The sequence below is a fragment of the Nothobranchius furzeri genome, chromosome 5 (assembly GCF_043380555.1).
Source record: "Nothobranchius furzeri strain GRZ-AD chromosome 5, NfurGRZ-RIMD1, whole genome shotgun sequence".
NCBI classification, from domain to species: Eukaryota; Metazoa; Chordata; class Actinopteri; order Cyprinodontiformes; family Nothobranchiidae; genus Nothobranchius; species Nothobranchius furzeri.
In genome coordinates this window covers 11,843,755-11,862,914 of record NC_091745.1, presented here as the reverse complement: position 1 = coordinate 11,862,914, position 19,160 = coordinate 11,843,755, and the positions used below count along the sequence as shown (strand labels likewise).

Here is a 19,160-nt window from a genome sequence, read left to right as displayed (position 1 = left end):
GTTTTAGAACTTGGTAAAAATTGGACAAATTAAAACTCTTAAAGCTGTAACGGGGAGTATTTCAGTGATTTGAGTGAGTTTTTTTCCCTCTCTTAGTGGATTTGGGGATCAAAGAAGGACCGTGGGTCAAAAGACTTCCTGGCTCTGTCCATCGTGACCGCCGTTACGGGCCGTAAACGCCGTAAACGCCACAAGGACCGCCGTGTGGGCAGCAGCACCGATGACGACTCTGAGCAAGAGCCGTTCAAGGTGGAGGATTTGCCAGTGGGAGGCCCTGCTCCTCATGCAAAAGAAGAGGAGGATGATGAGGACGAAGAGGAGGAGGAGGAAGAGGAGGAGGAAGTTGTAGGAAATGGAGAAAAGGAGGAAGTAGAGGAGCAGGTGGTACCAGTTCTTCCGTGCTGTAAAGAGGAAGAAGAGGCTGGAGGACAGCAGACAGCCATGTTGTTATCAAAGGAGGGCGTTCAGGCGGAGGTGAAGGAGCAGCCGTGGAGAGCCCCAGAGGATGCTCGCTCTATCGTATCTGGTTACTCCACCCTCTCCACTTTAGGGCGGAGTCTGGGGTCGGAGGGCAGGGGTGACGATGCTGACGATGAGCAGAGCGAGCTGGTGAGTGAGACGGACAACGAGAGCGGCTTCGCCTCCCGCTCCCTCACCCAGGAGAGACCCAGTAAACAAACGCCACCGAACCCGGCGGCGCCGCGCAGCTTCCTCTACTCTCACTGCAAACCCCCCGTCCTCTCACACACACCCCTCCTCTCCCAACCCACCTCCATCACGCACACCCCCGACTCCACAGAGAGGAGTGAAGGAGGAGGAGCGCGTTCCACTACTCCATCATCCTCCTTTTCCTCCTCCTCCACTGCCCACAGACTCCACACACGGCCATCCTTTAACTCCCACAAGCTGATCCAGTGCGACACGTTGGCCAGGAAGAAGCTGAAGTCAGAAAAGTCCAAGGCTCGGTCCCAGGAACGCCTAGAATCTCAGGGTGAAGGAAGCGGCTCCGGGTCAGAAGGTACAGCTCGAGCGAGGAGGAACAGCTCCAGAACCAACCCCTCATCGGCGAGCAGCCAGGAGAGCTTGCTGTCCCGGTCCAAACCTGCCCTTCCACCCAGTGAGGTCGTCTCCTTCACCCCGACTGGACCCAGTGGGAGGTCTCTGGCTGAGCACGTACGGGCCCGGCTGCTGGGTTCGGCCGACGATCTGCGCAGCGTGGGGATGAGGAAACAACCGTCGCCTGAAACCCGCAGGAAGAAACGAGCATGGCGTCGACACACCGTGGTGGCCTCCCCCTCTGAGTCATCCGAGAAGAGACCTCCACTTATCGTAAACGACTTCCCGCTGTCCCCCATCAGTCAGAACCAGGTCAAAACACGCGGGCTGGCTCAGAGTGTCGATGGTCTGCACCCAGGACCGGTTCCACGTCAACCACCCGCCTCTAGATTCCACCAGTACCTGTGAGGCTTGGGGGGGGGGGCTGACCCGGTTCCTGTCTGAGATCGGGTCAAACACAGTCTGTTTGGTTCTGATCAGCTCCATTTGCATGACAGGTGGGACTTCAGTGTTGCCAAAGTTCTTTTTGTTTTGTTTTCTTTGAGTTCTTTCTTAAGATAACACCGAACACGATGGTTGGGAATTCCAGGAATTTCAATTTAAATAACAAACAAGAATCCTTCCTGTGTCCTTCTCCTTCCTGCCTGATCCACCGGGGAGAAACGACCAGAGCAGACCACAGACCGCTTCACTCCCACTCTTCAAATAAACGGTGCTTTCCATCAAATCCATCAGATTTAAAACCCGTGACACCACAGGGAGCTCCGCTTTTAACCAGTCTTCCTAACCAGTAGCTGACCACACTGTAAAGCTCTAATTTCATCCTCTCACCAGGTGTGTCATTCACTCACAAACACACGAAACGCGCTCGTCTCTATTTGTTAATAGTTCTTGTGTGTTGGCGCTAAAGCACGTCTGAGCAGGTGTTTGTGTTTTGTAACATTTGTACAAAGCCTTGTTAAGTTAACCTTGTAAATAGAAATATGTTTCTTTTTATTTTTCTCAGTCGTTTTTTTAACGGTTTACAAAATTTGCACTTAAGTGCAGTCTTTACTTTCAAGATGTTACTTGAAATGTTCCCCTTAATATATTCTTTGTTTAATGTGTTTATATTCTATGTATAATTCTATATTTTGTATTAAAGCAAAAGTACATTATTGTGATGGGACCTCTTGGGCGTACCTGTTCATAAAAACGCCTGCTCCTTGTTTCCTCGTAGATGGCCTTTCTGGTTTTTACAGCACTGTGCAGAAATAATGTAGAGCACGACGTTCGGCGTGTAAAACTATTCAGGAACCGCACACAGCAAGGTGTTAGGGGCTGGGCTCAATTCCACCTGTAAGAGACCGCTAAAGCCTGAAAGTGTAAACGTGTGTTTTCAGCTGTCGGCGTGGTCAGAGGTCATGAATTTTCCATAGTCGGGCCCTAATAAATCCTCCCTGACTGAAGGAAAGCGTGCAAAGGAGAGCTGAAGTAGATTTTCAGTTATTAGCAGGAGGTGTGACGCCTCATCAGACCAAATCCTATTTGAAACACAAAAATTTGTTCTAATCTTACCTCAAGATTCTTCTACAAGTGCCTGATTTCTGGAATGTGTTCTTGTTCTGCGGTGCCACACACCGCTCTTATCTGTCCCCCCCCCCCCCGTCGTCTCCGAGTCTCCCCTCCACCGTAGCTGATGCTGAAGCGACTGACCCAAAGATGTGTTCGTCAGCCACACACAGTCGGAGGCCACTGAAGAGAGAAGGCACACTTGAAGCCAAGGACTCATCTATGCACTCGATGCTGCTACCGGGAAAAAAAAAGGCGTGGAAATCTCTCGGCTGCTTTTTTCTAACAAACTGAGGTCGTCTCTGTTTACCTGTAGCGATCCGCTGTGTGTGAATATGGTACAACCTAACAAGCCCGACCCACGAAACCACACGAGGTCAACATCCCGTTTCCTCAGAGTGAACAAACAGCTCACTGACAGGAAACCTCTTCGGCTCTAAAATGTGATTTTATCTAATGTGTTGTTGTATTTTAACAATCTTTTTTTTTGTACATACCATCTTAATTTGTAACATATTGTAATGTGTACATTTGGGATTGATTAAGATGTAAAAACAAAAAAAAACAGACTGGACTTGAAGGCTGTTGTGTGGCCTGAAATCATTTCCCTCATGACTGTTTGCTTTAAAGCAAAGTAATATGATGTAAATAAACAGAACTATGTCTGAAACAGCAGTCCTCCGTGTGTGAGCTTGAGTTCTTGCAGCACGCACACACTCACGCACTGCTGGAAACCTTAGGCAGGAAGTGAATGGCGCCCTCTAGAGGCAGCTGATTGAGATGTGTTGACCTTCTGGCCGTGATTTGCACATAAAGGAAACTTCATAATCAGTGACGTGTTTGACTTGCATGAAATGGTTTGATGCATTAATTTAAATTTTAAAGCTTTAATGAGTATGATGGAACATGTTTATTTTTAGAGTATCTGCATGTCTTCGCGCGTTAAACTGAGGGACATCCTTCACATGGCGTCTCCCCATCCCCCCATGGCAACAGTCCGGGTATTCAGAGCCCGCTGATGGTCTGGCCCATTTCTGGATCCTCACAAGAAAAGCCTTGTGATCATTTCTAATCTGACAAAAGCCACAGACAGCGGTTCCTCTCTGCAGCTTTTGTCTGCTTCCTGTGTTTTTGCAGCAAGCGTTACAAACACGTGACGGCTTTAATCAGAACTTTTTTTTTATTATCATTGTAACACATGACACCACACAACTGTTAAAATGTTAACTCCGGCGTTTACTTATGCAAAACAAGACAAAAACAGAGAATAAAAAGCTGGCCCGAGTTGCTGTCATCTCTTCTGCTGGGGAATACAATGTTTATTTATTTTTATCCAAAACGAAACATGGGACAGTTTTTATCAGCAGATATGCCTACAAAGTTGACCTGAAAAACAACAAAGATCTACTATTGTTAAACACCTCGTTTTATATATATAAAAAAATCTGAATTTTGAAATATTTACATTTGCTCTTGAAGAAATTTGAAGAGGTCAGATGGAAAATAAACGTAAAGCAGCATCTGAGTGCAACGACTTTGTGTCCAGATGACGAACTGTTTACAGAGAAACTTGACAGCTGAAAACAACGCAGTAGTCCCATGTTTTACCTTCTGAACGGACCCCCCTACCGCGGTGAGCCTAGTTTGTAGCCACCTGAGCCCTGTCCCTGCTGGGCTGACTCTGCAGAAGCAGCTCCGTGTTCTGAGCTTTCAGGCTCTCCAGCTCCCGCTCCATCTCTCTGATCCGGACCTGGGAGCTCTCCGGTGCGGCCAGAGGCTCCACGGCACGCCTCAGCCGGTTGTTCTCCTCCTCCAGCCGGGACATGCATTTCTCCAGCTCCAGGTACTCCTGCAGCAGTTCCTGCTTGGTCATGTTCTGCAGGCTCTCGACGTGGTACTTCTCATAGGTCTCAGAGAAGTCCCTCTGGAGGAACTCCCCGCCAGCATTCCCGGGCCTCCCGATCCCATCGCTGCCTCCGCCGCTGCCGTCATCGTCGTCGTCTTCTTCGTTGTCACAAAAGTCCTCATCGTCGCTACCGGTGTCTTCCATGCGACCACCGACCCCCGAAGACCGCCTGGCCCCGGTCTCGGTGTTGAGGTCGGGTTCCTCTCGGTCGTGCTCGTCCATCAGGAACTGGGTGGTGTTGTAGGGAGCGACCGGGAGCCCTTTGGCGAACATCTCCTCTCTCATCCGCGAAGCCCTCACGGTCTCTCTCTCCTCCAGGGCTTTCTTCTCCTCCCATGAAAGTTTGTTGTAAGGCTTCCAGTTGCGCTTCTTCTTGGAGTTCCTGCGCCTGTGCCGCTTCTTTCCCAGTCGCGCATCCAAGCCAGTGTCGGAGTCGATGTGCAAACTCTCCACCTGAATCTGGTTAAAAGTCACCTGCAGCGCTCGGTTCCCGCGTAGGTTGTGATTAATGACCCCCGAGGAGCGGCCGTCGGGTGTCTTGTGAGGCTGGGCTGCATTCGGGTACTTGAGAAGCTGGTTTCCGGCTGCTGAGGAAGGGCACACCTCCCTCGGTCCGCCTTTCATTTGCCATAACTCGTCTCTGTTGATGTCCTCGCAGCTCTCCGCCCGCCGCTGATGATTCTGCGCTCTCTGTCGCCCCCTGTCGCCGTTCTGTGGTGCAGCATGGTTGTTGGCTGGGTGATGCTCCAAAGCGTCCCCGCTTCTCCCACCTGATGGGCTGCCCAAAGTTTCCAGGTCATGGGTCTGCTCCATTGGCTCTGTCATTCTGATGATCCCTTATGATGGCTCGGCTTCAGCGCATTTTAGAGTAAGTTCATTGCCTTGAGACTGAACTTCAAAGTTCGTTGAAAGACAAACTTTTCCTGTTTACAAAAACTCCGGATTCCAGAACAAGTTGAAGTCTCAAGTTAAAGTTTAGGTTTTCACGTCTGAAAACAAACTCATCCAAAGTCAAAATAAAGTAAATTGTTACTCCTTCAATGGTTTGTCAGAGCAACTGTCGGTAACTACCATTAACTGTTTCAGTGCTGTCAGCGTTAACGTTCTGTCAGAGACCGCGTTTCACCATCACAACTGTGTCCAGTATGCTACTTGAGAAGAGCGAGCTCGCGTTTATATACCAATCCCGCCTCCCGACGTGCGCATGCTTTCACTGGTCAAACCCAGTGCATTGTGGGAAGCGTGGTTTCATTACGTTCCAGGAAAATGCTTGAGTCTCACATAAAACTACATAGTCCATAAAGCTGCTCTAACAGATGGGCTTTTAAACCAATCAGATGGTAGAATCCTTGGCAGATAAAGCCCGCCCTTCTTTGTGTTGATTGGACTACAAGACAACTTCGCTGTTGCTAAGCTTAAACTATTTTTTGATTGGTCAGTCGTGCTATCAATCTGAAGACCGTAAGCCATACCGTAAAAAGCAGTCCCGGGCATTTTTATGGACACAACTAAATTCGAGTTGAGGGGTAACAAGGAAACTTTACAGACTACTGATTCATTTGAATAACTTTATATCACGACATTTTAAGCCAGAAAAAAACAATAAAAATTTTTATTTAAAACACATGACACATATTTTATCTTGCCACAACATAGGTATTTTATAAATGTGATAATTCGTCGCACACCTCCTGTATTTCAATCGAAGTGAAGCCACCCTCTTAAGGAATATAGTCCGTTTTCAGAGTTCGTGCAAGAAAATAATGATATACACCTCGTTTTTCAACATAAATTGATTTTAAGAGAATATGTATCAAAAGTGATCTTCTTGAGAGACATTGAGGATAATGGGAAGTTTCCATAGGGAAATTACGTCTTGTGCGGAGTAATACGTTGAAGAGCAGGAGCTCGGGGAACTGTGAAACCAGCGTAAATAAACGACATTTATTGTCAAGCTGCTGCCATGATCAGAACCTCGAACCCTTCGTTGTCGTTGGGTGGGTCAGGCGATCTCACAATTGCTCAATAACTCTTTTACCAGTGGACGGAGTGGTGTAGATCCGTTTTGGGGTTTTCTCCGCAGCCCCAATATGTAGTGTTTTTTATTATTGTGTCGAGTTAACCTTAGTCCACCAATGTTAGCTGAGCTATAACGTTGTTACCGAGCGAGCGCTAGGAGTTGTCGCTCGCAAACTAAACACTGCCTCAATTCCATGTTGTGTGAAGTCATAATGCACAAGAATGTATCGTGGGCACTTTAGTGTTTAACAGAATGCTTCCTAACCTGATAAATAAACGTCACATTGTATATAAAGCTAGGCTAACTAGCTCTTGCTACGCCTCTGCGTTAAAATTAAAATAAATTTAGCCGCGTTTCGAATTTAAATACAATGTTTCTCTAAAAGGTTATCGTTACATTTCCAACTAACACGTAACAGATTAGCTATTGTCCCTTTATGAAGAGGAATACACGGAGCTAGTTAGCCTTTAGCTAACTAGGCCAGCGTGTTGTGCGTGGCTCCGCGTAATTCCCGGACGATGATAATTTTACTGCAAGTTTTCCATTGCATAAAACGTCTAAATCAAAACATTTTAGATTTGATTTGTTTTTTCAGTATGAGACGAGACACGGTTTGGAACATAATTTTAGCGGACTAACAGCGGCTTATGTTTATATCAGTGGGTCACACAATCAACTCGCTTAGCTTCAGGAAGTAGACCTAGCCCAAGCTCCTATGGTAGCAGCAAATATTTGATTTAGTTAAGCCACAGTTAGCAGGTCTTAATTTAAATTTCCTCGATAATGTATCATTTTGTTTATACATCGTCTTACTTTCGTGGAGACACGATCTTTTTCACACAACAATCCGTTTAATTAAATTGATGTTATAAAATAAGTCTTGTAGTGCAGTGCAGCCTTGATTTTCTTTTTTATTCTCTGCTTTATTTTTGTTATTACATCAAACATTTTGGTTGTCCTGTAATACATTCTCAAGTCAGATAATAAACTATGCTTAACCTCATGTGTGCATGCTGTTCAGCCTTGTTTCAAATTTCCCAGTCTTTTTCATAAAGCAGTTTTTTATTATAAAAATGAGAAATGGAGTGTTTCAGCTTTGCTTTGGAGCCCATCTCGGCTTGCAAACATCAGGACTCCACTGGTTAAAAACAACACAGGCCAACTATTTCTACTAATAGCAGCAGGCCCAGTTCTACCTCTGGCGAATAATTAAGCTGAGCTGGGAATCCTTTGAGAAAGAGGCGATAAGTTCCAGTTAATGTAAAACCTGCCAACTGGTAAGATTGGGAAATCGCTCCAGGCTTCCCATATTCTCAAATCAAGGAGCAGTGCAGCTCCACTATACTCCTGCATAGATCACAGCCTGTGAGGATTAACAAGCATTACTTAATCTCTCACTGTCTAACAGGGTTGTTGCTGCTGTTGAGATGAGAGGAAAAACAAACAGGGTTAATGATCATATTTTTGATATTAGTAAAAATAAAATAATGCATTTTATGAAGATAGCATGAACAAATGGGTATTTTTTGAGCAGGAGAGCAATGATACACAAGCTGTGTCTGCAGCAGCAAGTTCCCCGCTGCTCAACTTCCCAAACCTGCTTTTTTGTGTGCAGGCGAGGCGTGTCAGTGTGTTTGCCCTCTTGGATGACAGTGGATCACCTTTTCTCCAAACCACCCGGCAGTTTTGCTCTCTGTCTGTGTGTTACAACTCCTTCATGAGAAGCTGTAAAATACGGGGTTTAACATTTAATTCCCTTAAACAAGTCACCCTCAAAATGGACGCAGATAAGGTGTCAATAAACAAACAAACAAACAAAAAAGACGACGAAAGAAAATAGCATTACAGAATTTTTTTCAAATATGTAATTACAGTAAGTCACCAACAGGGGGCGCTTGCACCTCATTCATGAAAGTTAGTTTGGACCTGAACACAAAGCATATAAAAGAAGATCCATATATTTTATTATGTTGTATTTTACATTTTTAAATTTCATACATACTTTCTTTCAACCTGGATGATACATAGTTAAATAAATTAATGGTAGATTAAAAAAAGTTGTTTAATAACACCTCCTGTAACATGTAATCATGTTTTTAGCTTCACTTTTGATTTTATTTTTTATTTTTTTACCAAAGAGAACATACCTTTTTTCTTTGCACTGAGACCTTGTAGTGATTTTGTCTGCAGGGAGGGTCGATGTTGATGGATCCAGTCTTTTATTGACTGGGTGAGTAAACATTTGTTGGTGCAACATGGAGAAGAGGAGGAACAGGAGGAGAACCGTGGGCCCAGTTACGCCCAGACATGGAGCGCACCGGCGGGAGAGGAGGAGGGACTCCCTCTTTACATGTGGAGATCCAATAAGAGTTGCGCTCGGTGGTCTCTCTCCGAGCCGGGGGTCCTTCTGGGGCAGCTTCGGGACACCTGCGTACCCCCCGCGGAGCCCAGACGAAGCTTTCTGAAAACTTCCAACGATGTTGGGCAGCGCTCCGTCCGCCAGCAGCGGCTCCCGAGAGCAGAGTGGGAAAGCGGCTATGAAGAGCTCTGACTCCATTAAAAGCCTCGGTAAGAAATCTGAAAAGCTCCCACAGACGCACAGCTGGTGAGGTCAGACAGAAGACGGGCGTCGGTGTTCTGATGCACCATATCAGATGCTTATTTTACATTTTATTGGTGTTTTCTCAGCTTCATTTAGACAATATTACAGAAACATTCATCTCACCTGCTGAACCTGGCTCAGATTTGTTTGCTTTGTGCCCAAACAGTCGTCTAACGAACTTAATAAAATAATGGAAATTATTTCCACACAGTTACATTAAGTTGTGTTAAAAGTAAGCAGTTTATCATTTCAATCTAGTATAGTCGTCTTGGGTCAGTCCATGTCATTTAGGTTTGCACAGTCGATTGTCCTTGTGTCAATTTGACCCACAAGTTTGTATCACTCATTTTAAATCAGTATAATTGACACAAATAAACAAATAAAGGTTGCTATTCCAAATTTTAGTGAAATGATCTGAGCTTGGAGCTGGGGTGTCTGTGCCCCAGTCTGGACCAGGGGTGGACAGTCCTGCTCCTTGAGGACTGCTATCCAGCATGTTTTGGGTGTTTCCTGGCTTTAACACACCTGATTTTAATTAACAGGTTATTGAAAGGCTCCTATAGCTGGACGACTAGCCAAAAAGGCGTTGCAACCACTAAATTGCGTTGGAAAAGGGAAACAACAAAAACATGCTGATCAGTTCCACCTCTGGTCTATATCATGTTGCTCTCTGTGGTTTCCATAGATGTCTTTCCAGTTGGAGACACTGCTGACCTCTTTTATAACCTTTATACCATTTCAGTCATGTTATTTTTTTTGTTCACTGCCAGCTGAAGATCTATATACAGTTTTTTTTAGTACACGTATATTTCATCTCATTATTTAATACTTAAAACATAAAGAGAACTAAAACTATAATTGATTTATTTTAATTTTCAACAGTTTAGAAAGCGTGTTAAACCTGTTCCATCTAACCAGTGATCGGCGAGCTGAATCATGAACACAATCTTTTTAAGTTACCCCAACATGAACGAATCAATCACATGGCACCTCGTTAAATTAGCATTATGCAGGTCATTCGTGTTCGTCTTACAAACTTGATGCCATTATGTAGAAACTACATGTAAGGAATAAGAGACTGAACAAACATTTCTGGGGGGGTTTCAGCGTGTGTCCCAGAGTTTATTTACCTTTTTCCAATTAAAGGGACAGTTCAGATTTTACATAGTCAGGTGAGGTTCTGTTGACGTACTGTGATCAGATAAAATCTTAGCTGGTGCAGGTTTATACCTCTTTGAATGGCCTCAGATCAGAGAAAGAGGTTGGAGCAGGGTTCTTAACAAGTGCTTAACATCTTTATTGTCAAGAGTTGAGCGATCGAGGAAACGATCACATTTTTCTGAGCATACAAGTGCACTGTCCAGATATGTGTCAGTCATCATCACTAATGAAAAAGGCTGGACAATCCTAAAAAAGCTCCTTGAAAGGCTTGAGAAGTGTTTATGTTTATGTATTTAGCAGACGCTTTTGTCCAAAGCGACTTACAAGTGATAATCGGCATGTTGCCCTTGAGGCTAACAACAACAATAACAACAACAACATTGACATCAATCATGGAGAGTAGGGAACAAGGAGTGGACAGTAGAGAGGGGGGACGGATGCAGGGAGGGTGCTAGTTTAGAAGATGCTCTCTGAAGAGCAGGGTCTTCAGGAGTTTCTTGAAAGTCGAAAAGGAAGCCCCTGTTCTGGTAGTGCTTTCAAGGTCATTCCACATTTGTGGAACGATGCATGAGAAGAGTCTGGATTGTCCTGAGCGTGGTGTAGGCACTGCTAGCCAACGATCCTGTGATGACCGGAGCGGCCGGGCCGAGACGTAAGCCTTTGCAAGAGGATTCAGGTAGATGGGAGCCGTACCATCTCGGACATTGTATGCTAGTGTTAGCAATTTGAATTTGATGCGTGCTGCTAGCGGTAGCCAGTGGAGCTCAATGAACAGAGGGGTGACGTGTGCTCTTTTTGGCTGATTGAAGACCAGACGCGCTGCTGCGTTCTGGACCATTTCAAGAGGTCTCACAGTACAGGCTGGAAGACCAGTTAGAAGGGCATTGCAGTAATCGAGGCGGGAGATGACAGTAGATTGCACCAGGAGCTGGGTGGCATGTTGTATTAGGTATGGTCTGATCTTTCGTATGTTAAACAGCGCAAAGCGGCATGAACGAGCAACAGAGGCAACGTGATCTTTAAAGGTCATGTTGCATCATCAATCACAACACCCAGATTTCGAACTGCCTTTGAAGGAGCCAGAGATAGGAAGTCATGTGTGAAAGGTAACAGAACCCTGTATGTTCTGACCAGACAGGTAAAGTGTCCTAAAACAATTCTAATAAAAAAAAAAATCTAATCAGTTTATATAAAAACTGTTTAATAACCTTGACATTGTAAGGAATGTCACACTTCATAGTTATTCTGCAGAATGATTCCTGTCAGAGTGAAACCAGCTGGAATTTCCTAACACATTTCCTTTACCTCTGTTGCAAGAACACACAGGAAGACCTGCACCATCCCTAAAGCTGCTGTCTCATGGCCGTTGTGGTAAATGACAAGAGTTTGCAGGATGAGATGAGTCTGACTCCGAGTGGTTGTGTTTGTCGGTCAGGAGGATCTGACCTGCTGTGATTCAATCCTCCTCCTCTCCATGAGTCCATGAGCAGCCACACCTAGCCCCAAAATAGACTCCTGCCTTGCAGCTGCAGTCCACCTGTTAGAATCTGTAAGACTGGAGATGTCTGGAAACCTGGATCACACTTGACTTAGTTACCCTTCACACACTTGTGATATTTCTGTTGGCTTTTGATTGATTTAAATTGTTTGCAGAACCATTTTCTAGTGAATCCAGCTGTTAGAACACAACTAGGTTTTGATGTTTAGGTGCATGTTTACTCAGAGAATCAGGCCGCTGCAGACGGGGCTGGTGCTCACACACCTCACACACACTTGATGAGTTGCGCCAGCGATGAAACTCTCTGATGAGAACATTTAATATCTCGCTGCAGAAGCTATAAGTAAACCTCCTGCTCAGACAGTGAGGTCAGCCATCACCTGACTCTTTATGACTTAAGTCCTTTTTAATTTACGGCATCCACAGCACAGCCAGATTGAAAGATTTTTTGTCACATGGTGTCACGGGACTGTTTTAACTTCTTTGTGCAACAGGTTCTCGTGTAGTTAAAGCGTGTGAGGAAGAATTAGGTTTGAATAATGATGTTATGGGTTTCATTTTTGATTTTCTGTGTCATTAAAGGGACTTTACGGACTTTTGAATTTTTATGCTCGCGATTGCCCCCTCAGGCCAAAAGCGTAACGGCAGCTTCAATAGTAGGCTCGTGCACGAGGCGCGCATGCTGTACGTGCACACTCCTTAACGAAAATAACAGCTGAGACAGTCCTGTGTGTGTGTGTGTGTGTGTGTGTGTGTGTGTGTGTGTGTGTGTGTGTGTGTGTGTGTGTGTGTGGCCCGGAGGACAGAGGACAGGAGAACGCAGAGCTAATTAACAGGGGCGTAGCACTAAATTCTGGGCCCTAGGTACAAGTCTTCTAGGTGGGCCCCCATGCTCAATTACTTAATATCTCTCTTACACATTTTTTGTCATGCTATTGTCAGAGTCCAAGCCCCCAGGCCGGGCACTTCCAGCTGACCGGCTTCTGTCTCGGACCATTACCCAGCATGCCCCTCGCGGGGATTCCCTCCACGTTGCACCTGCGTCATCCATGTCTATATATGGAAGACACCACACCGGCTCTTCACTCAGTCATCGTTCCACCGTGTTCCATGATCAGAGTATTCAGAAGCTAAGACAGTTAAACCTCCACCTTTCTAACTCAGACCTCATCCTTCCGTCAGCCTTTTCAGCACCGCTTGCAGCCAGCAGTCTCTAATAAAGCTCTTACCCCCGAAACCAGTCTTCGAGTCTGACAGCTATAATACAAGACAATAAATATGATCTTAGTTTAACCTCTATATTGAGCAAATACAAATGCCAGCATAATAAAAGTGAAATGCCCAGACTTCACATATAATTATTTTTATTTGCCAACAATGTGTTCAAACATTAATCCTGGAATTTATTTTCCAGTAAATGCCCACTGACGAGTCTTCATGTTAGCAAAATCACTTATGAGATGTTTAAAGTCCAATCCTTTGACTAATTGGCTTTCAATAGAAAGAAGAGCTAGGCTGTTCAGTCTATCCTGGGACATTGTTGATCTCAAATAATTTTTCACCAGTTTCAGTTTGCTAAAAGCCCGTTCACCCCCAGCAACAGTCACAGGTAGTGTGCAAAAAATCCTCAGTCCAATACAAACTTCTCCAAAAATGCTCTGTAATTGCATCCTGTAGATGGCATTAAGCAGCTCAAGAGGAGACCGAATGTGTGGAAATGTGGTACCATATATTGTTCTCAGGTGTAGCATCTCATTCTCAAATTCAGCTGTGAGATCCTTGTAATATTTTCTCATCAGTGCCTGGCACGATATCTTCATCTGCTCTTCAGTCATGTCTGTCATGGTTCATGATGTTAAGCTTTGCTGATATGTATTGATATATTAAATACATATGACATGAAATAAACCAGGTTCTCTCTGTGAATGTAATGTGCTCTAAATTTTATAATCCCTCCATTATCAGCCAAATTATAAGATTGTCCGTTTTCAAGATCAAATTTAAAGAAATTTAAAATAGGCTTAAAATATCTAACCAAGTCAATAACAATCCTCTAACACCAGTGTCATCATGCTATACGAAAAACAGCGGCAGCTTCTCATTCCTGAGATTACCACGAATCCATCGATACCAAGTTTGTCCTGGTCCATGACTGGGAAGGAGCTGAAATATCCACACAGAGTGAACCTGTTTTTACTGCGAGGTCCGCGAATTAATTGGGGGCAGCCGCCCGCGATAATATTTCTGATTAATATATATATATATATATATTAATTAGTGTTATCACTGATAACACTAATTAATTTATATTTGATCTTGATGGTGAAACTAAAGGTGTTTAACTCTGAACACCTAACATGAATGCAGCTTCTGAGAGCTAGCTAATATCAGCTAAAACTGTGTTCTACTGCTGCTCACCTTCCTTCTACTTGCTTCTGTTCAATTAACTTTTTCTCCTTCTCCTTCTCCTTCTTTTCTTTTCTGGAAGCCAGATTTCCCTTTCTTGGGAAAAGACATGACTGACTCTCCTGCCTCCAGCTCTGGCTGTCGGCATCTGCGATGTCTCATAGCTGTACATGGCCGCAGGTGTGGACTAAACCACTTTGCACATTTTTAAGGGGTGATAGATGCCTCAGAGATTATTCAGTTATTATTTTTAAGGCGAAATTCTGTTTCTTAACCTCTTTATCCAGGTAAAGGGAAGTTTATTAAGACATTAAGTAAGTTGGGGGGAAAAAAACAACAACAATAAAACATTTTTATTCAAAGCTGTCTCAGGGCCCCTCCCTGCAGTGGGCCCTGGGTAAACGGTACCCTTTCCCCCCCAGTCCGACGCCCCTGCTAATTAATTAAATAATTTGGTTCTGTACCTTTCTCTTCAGCACAGCCAAAGGTTTAAGATGGGTCAGTCCTCCTGCATGCTCAGATCATTCCCGTCCCTTGCTTGAAAAATTTTTCCAAAATGAAAGTTGAACCCACATCTTTTTTATCTGTGAATTCAATGCCGTTTGGTGAGTCTCAAATAAAAATTTGGGTATCTTACTGTAAAAATATATACTATTAATGTAAAAAAGAAACTCTAAATAAACAGAAATGTAGCTAGCTTTGTCACTAGGCGTTAGGAACAGCGACAAAGTGGCACGGCCTCTCTCTCTACTGCTAAAGCTACGGATAGCAAATGTTACGGGCTATGCCTGAGCGTGAACGCACATGAAGCAGCCTGCTCGACCCGAGCAGCTCTCTTTTTCTGTGATTTTACAGAGAAACAGGCAATCACAGTAAAAATGCCAGGGCTCATTCTACAGGACCAGGGCATTGCAGGAGAATGTATGAAGAAGAAATTTATTATTTCTATACATGTTTTGACTATCAAACTTCCATAATGCCCCTTTAAAGGTGTGGTTTACTGAAAAACATGTTTTTAATTATTATTTCTGATTATATTTGGTCACACAGAATTTTTCATGCAGACTGAACATGAAAACGATCTCCTACGTTAGCAGCTGAAGACTCACCTGTTCAAGCTGGCTTTTGTATGACCTTCTTCAACCCCTCTCTCTTTATTCTGCTCTCCCCACCTATTCCACCTTCCTCAGGATCCACTGATTTCCCTCTTTCCTATTCACTCTCTCTCTTTCTTAACATTTTTTTAATCACAATTGTCTATTTTTGCCCGTTTTAAATATATTTTTAACATTTTCTAAATGCTTTTTTATATTTTTACATTTTTTGTTTTTGTGAAGTGCCTCGTGATTTTTATCTTGAGAGGCGCTATAGAAATGATATTTTCTTCTTCTTCTACGCCTATCTGCTGCATTGGCTCCTGATAGAAAACAGATGCTGAAACTCTAGCATTTGAAAACCCTGACAGATCTACGTGAACGTTTATGGATTCACCCATCTTGACTTGCAACAGGGCAGGCTGTTGTTGGTTTATCGTCCAGGAAACAGCAGAGAGCATCTCAGCTAGTAGAAGCTAAATGTTAGCATTAGCGACTCCACCACACAGCAGAAGTCCTCCAGACTTGTGTTATTTGTGGAGATAAAACATCAGTGTAGCAAGTCAGTGGTAGAGTCATGTTGCTGCTAGCCAGTCAGAGGTGAGATGTCCAAATATGAGGAAATAAGACTCCAAATCCTGCTGACTGAAGCTCAGCTCTGATCTGATAATCTTCTAGATCCTGAAACAGGCACACCAGGGCATTTTGTACCAGGAGTATGACTTAAAAGGCATTTATTCCTACTAAGACCGCCTCAAATGTATTGAGTAAACAAGTAAACCACATCTTTAACAGGGTATCCGCGGGTCCTTAAAAAGTCTTAAATTTGCTTTTCCAAATTTAAGGCCTTAAAAATCCATAAAAATTACAAATAATCCTTAAATACAGTTTCCAAAGGTCTTAAATTACTAACGACCCAATAAACAAGATTCTTTTATTTCTATAAAATTTTCGTGAATTTCTAGTGTTCAGCATTTGTTGTGTATGATGTTGGCGTAAGCGGAACCGTACACATTCAGTTGGTTGTGAAAGGGGGCTATTTTTAGATGAGCACATTAGCTGGTTAAGCTAGTGGGAGCTTGCGCCATGGGGAAGTGGAAGTTTAATGGTAACTGGATGGCTAATCCCACGTTCGCGACGTGGTTGGCACCGGTTCCAGGCAATAGCCGGAAATTATAACTTAAATTTAATTTAAAAAAAAAGTTGCTTAAATTTGGTCAAAGTGGCCTTAAAAAGCTCTTAAAAAGTCTTAAATTTGGCTCCCTTAAACCTGCAGATACCCTGTTTAAAATGAAAACATAAAGCCAAGTAGATGATAAATCAGCCTATTTTCTGCTAATATTATAAAGGATCAGGAAAACCTTTGAGTTCAGGGGTCCCAAACCCATGGATCAGTACCAGTACAGGGGTCACTGGGTTCTGGGGTACATAGAAAAATCTATATACATGTGTTATATTTGTCTGTTGGGAGTCTTCAATAGTTGTTTTCATGGAAGACTGATCATGTTTGGAGACGCAGAGTAAACATCTCATAAGACCTGTAAGACAGAGCTGATTTAATCTGACTAGCTCTTCTCTCCACAACACTCTATTTCTATAAGTAGTGAGGAATCTGTGCGCGGCGGCTCTTCTGACAGTTGTTATGCTGAGAGAAACTTGAACTCCGTCCCAGAGGCAGCTGGCATGTAGCGAGCAGGCGTAATCTCCGGGGTTCGTAACGCTCTTTCAGTTTTCTCTTACATGAGTTTGGTTTTTTAACCATTTCTCTGAGGTTTTATTTCTCCACTGCTGGCAAAGAAAGGTTCCCCTAAAAATTCTGCACAGATTACACTCCTTGTTATTCCTGCAAACAGATGCATTTATATCCAAATATCGCTCTGAAATATTTCTAACAGATTGTCTGCTCCATGTTCTTTCTTTGAGCTCAATATCCACACTAAAGTGTTGTATCTGAACCTAATCACAAACCTGGAAAATAACTCTGACTTTCACTTCATCTCCTGAGGAAATTGGAGGAAAGCATAGCATAGCATAGCATAGTTTATTTATATAGCACATTTAAAATGCAGCATGGGAGCTGCCCAAAGTGCTGCACAGGCTAAAACAAAGCACACCCATTACAAGGAGCTAAAACAAAGGATAAAAATCTCAATTAAAAGCAGAGAAAACATGAATAATAAGAGCACATTAAAACAATGACACAATAGAACACTAAAACGAGTCAGCAAAAGGACAGTTGCTGATGTAAAGAGGTCAACAGTGGCGATCGGAAGCTGAGTGTGACTCCGGTACTGATCATTAAAAGCTGCTTCCTGATCAAATGCTGATGATCAGTTGGCCTTGATGACAGTTTGGTTACTAATGCTCACGTTTGTTTAAGGAAGGAAAGAAAAAGAAAGAAAACAATCTTTTATATAGCGCCTCTCAACATAAAAAATCACGAGGAGCTTCACAAAAACAAAACAATTTAAAATATAAAAAGGATTTTAAAGAATGATAAAAGAAATGTTTAAAAGGACAAAAAAATTGTGATTACATATTGTAAGGAAAGAGAGCGATAGAAAGTCAATAAGAGGTGTTACGGCCCCAACAGGAGATGCTGAAATGTGAAGGAGGGCGTAACATAAGAACCTGAAACAGTGGAATTAAAGTGTTTAAATGTCATAAAAGGTTTAAAAACATGCGAGCAAACAGACGGTTTGCATTATTAAAATAGTTCCAAACCAAAAAGGTTCTCAAAAAGGTTAACAGTTCAAAGACAACTTAACAATTAAAACACCTGGTTAAAACTTTGTTAAAGGTTTTACCAAACTGGAAGGCGCTTTAAAAGCCACAAAGTTGACTAAAGTCACAAAGATCACTTAGATCCTCTAACACCAGCAAAAGTGCTCTAAAACAGACTGCAGGACAGCAGAACCCCTGCACTGCTGTCTCCTAGACAGCTGAAGGCACAGCCTTTTTATCTCAGGTGTGAGTTATTAGACGGATTCGCCGCGGCTGTGCTCATCTGCAGCCTGGAGGAGAGGAGGAGGAGGAGCGGTGTTTGGGGTGATCCTGGCTCCTGGTGCTGAAGAGGTCAGACTGGTGGCCATGGCATGAAGGAAATCGGTGAAATAAGTAGAGGGAGCAGAATAAGAAAAGGGTGGTGATGCAGGTCACGCAAAAGCCAGCTTGAACTAAGACCACTGAGTCCACTGACCTCAGGCTCAGGGGGAGAGAGTTCCAGAGTCTGGGGGTCACAGCAGCAAATGATCTGTCACGTGATGGTGGCCCAGGAGTTAAGCGCTCGCCTCGTAATCGGAAAGTTGCAGGTTTGCAGCCCCGCTCAGTCTGTCGCTGCCATTGTGTCCTTGGGCAAGACACTTAACTCCCCTTGCCTGCTGGTGGTGGTTAGAGGGACCGGTGGTGCCTGTGTACGTCAGCCTCGCCTTTGTCAGTGCGCCCCAGGGCAGCTGTGGCTACAATGCAGCTCATCACCACCAGAGTGTGAATGTGTGTGTGAATGGGTGAATGTGTTGTAAAGCACCTTGGGGGGTTCCAGGACTCTAGAAGGCTCTATATCAAATACAGGCCTTTGGTTTTTAGCCTGGTTTGCTGCACGACCAGTATCTCAAGCTCAGAGCGGGACAGAATGGGACTCATCTTAGCAATGTTCCTGAGATGGAAGAAGGAAGAGCGAACAAAAGAACTGACATGAGAACCCATGGTGAGGGCTGGGTCAAAGGTCACGCCAAGATTCCTGACAGAGGGTAGCGGATTTCTTTAAAGGAGCTCAGGATGTGCTGAAGATAGAGCAGACAGAGGAGGAATAATAGGGGCCCCAGCACAGAACCTTATACATTAAGACCTTCAAGCAACAGCCCTCA

General features: G+C 43.9%; 3 protein-coding genes across 11 annotated transcripts in view; 2 read left to right on the top strand and 1 right to left on the bottom strand.

Moving 5' to 3' along the window:
• Positions 1-1,670, top strand: part of arhgap23a (Rho GTPase activating protein 23a) — a 95,939-nt gene extending 94,269 nt beyond the window's left edge. For 8 of the 9 annotated variants that reach the window (XM_015948841.3, XM_015948838.3, XM_015948843.3 and 5 more), the window contains one exon: positions 97-1,670. In XM_015948841.3, the coding sequence (XP_015804327.3) occupies positions 97-1,464 (1,368 nt within the window). In that variant the 3' untranslated portion in view covers positions 1,465-1,670. The remainder of the gene's footprint in view (positions 1-96) is intronic. The other variant, XM_070551425.1, reaches the window with a different exon arrangement.
• Positions 1,671-4,022: 2,352 nt separating this feature from the next.
• hexim1 (HEXIM P-TEFb complex subunit 1) lies at positions 4,023-5,565 on the bottom strand. The gene has a single exon (XM_015948847.3). It carries the CDS (start codon positions 5,336-5,338, stop codon positions 4,247-4,249), a length of 1,092 nt encoding a protein of 363 aa, XP_015804333.1. The 5' UTR covers positions 5,339-5,565; the 3' UTR covers positions 4,023-4,246.
• Positions 5,566-8,798: 3,233 nt separating this feature from the next.
• Positions 8,799-19,160, top strand: part of plcd3a (phospholipase C, delta 3a) — a 36,141-nt gene continuing 25,779 nt past the window's right edge. Inside the window, exon 1 of the mRNA XM_070551427.1 lies at positions 8,799-9,101. Coding sequence (XP_070407528.1) covers positions 9,011-9,101 — 91 coding nt within the window. The 5' untranslated portion in view covers positions 8,799-9,010. The remainder of the gene's footprint in view (positions 9,102-19,160) is intronic.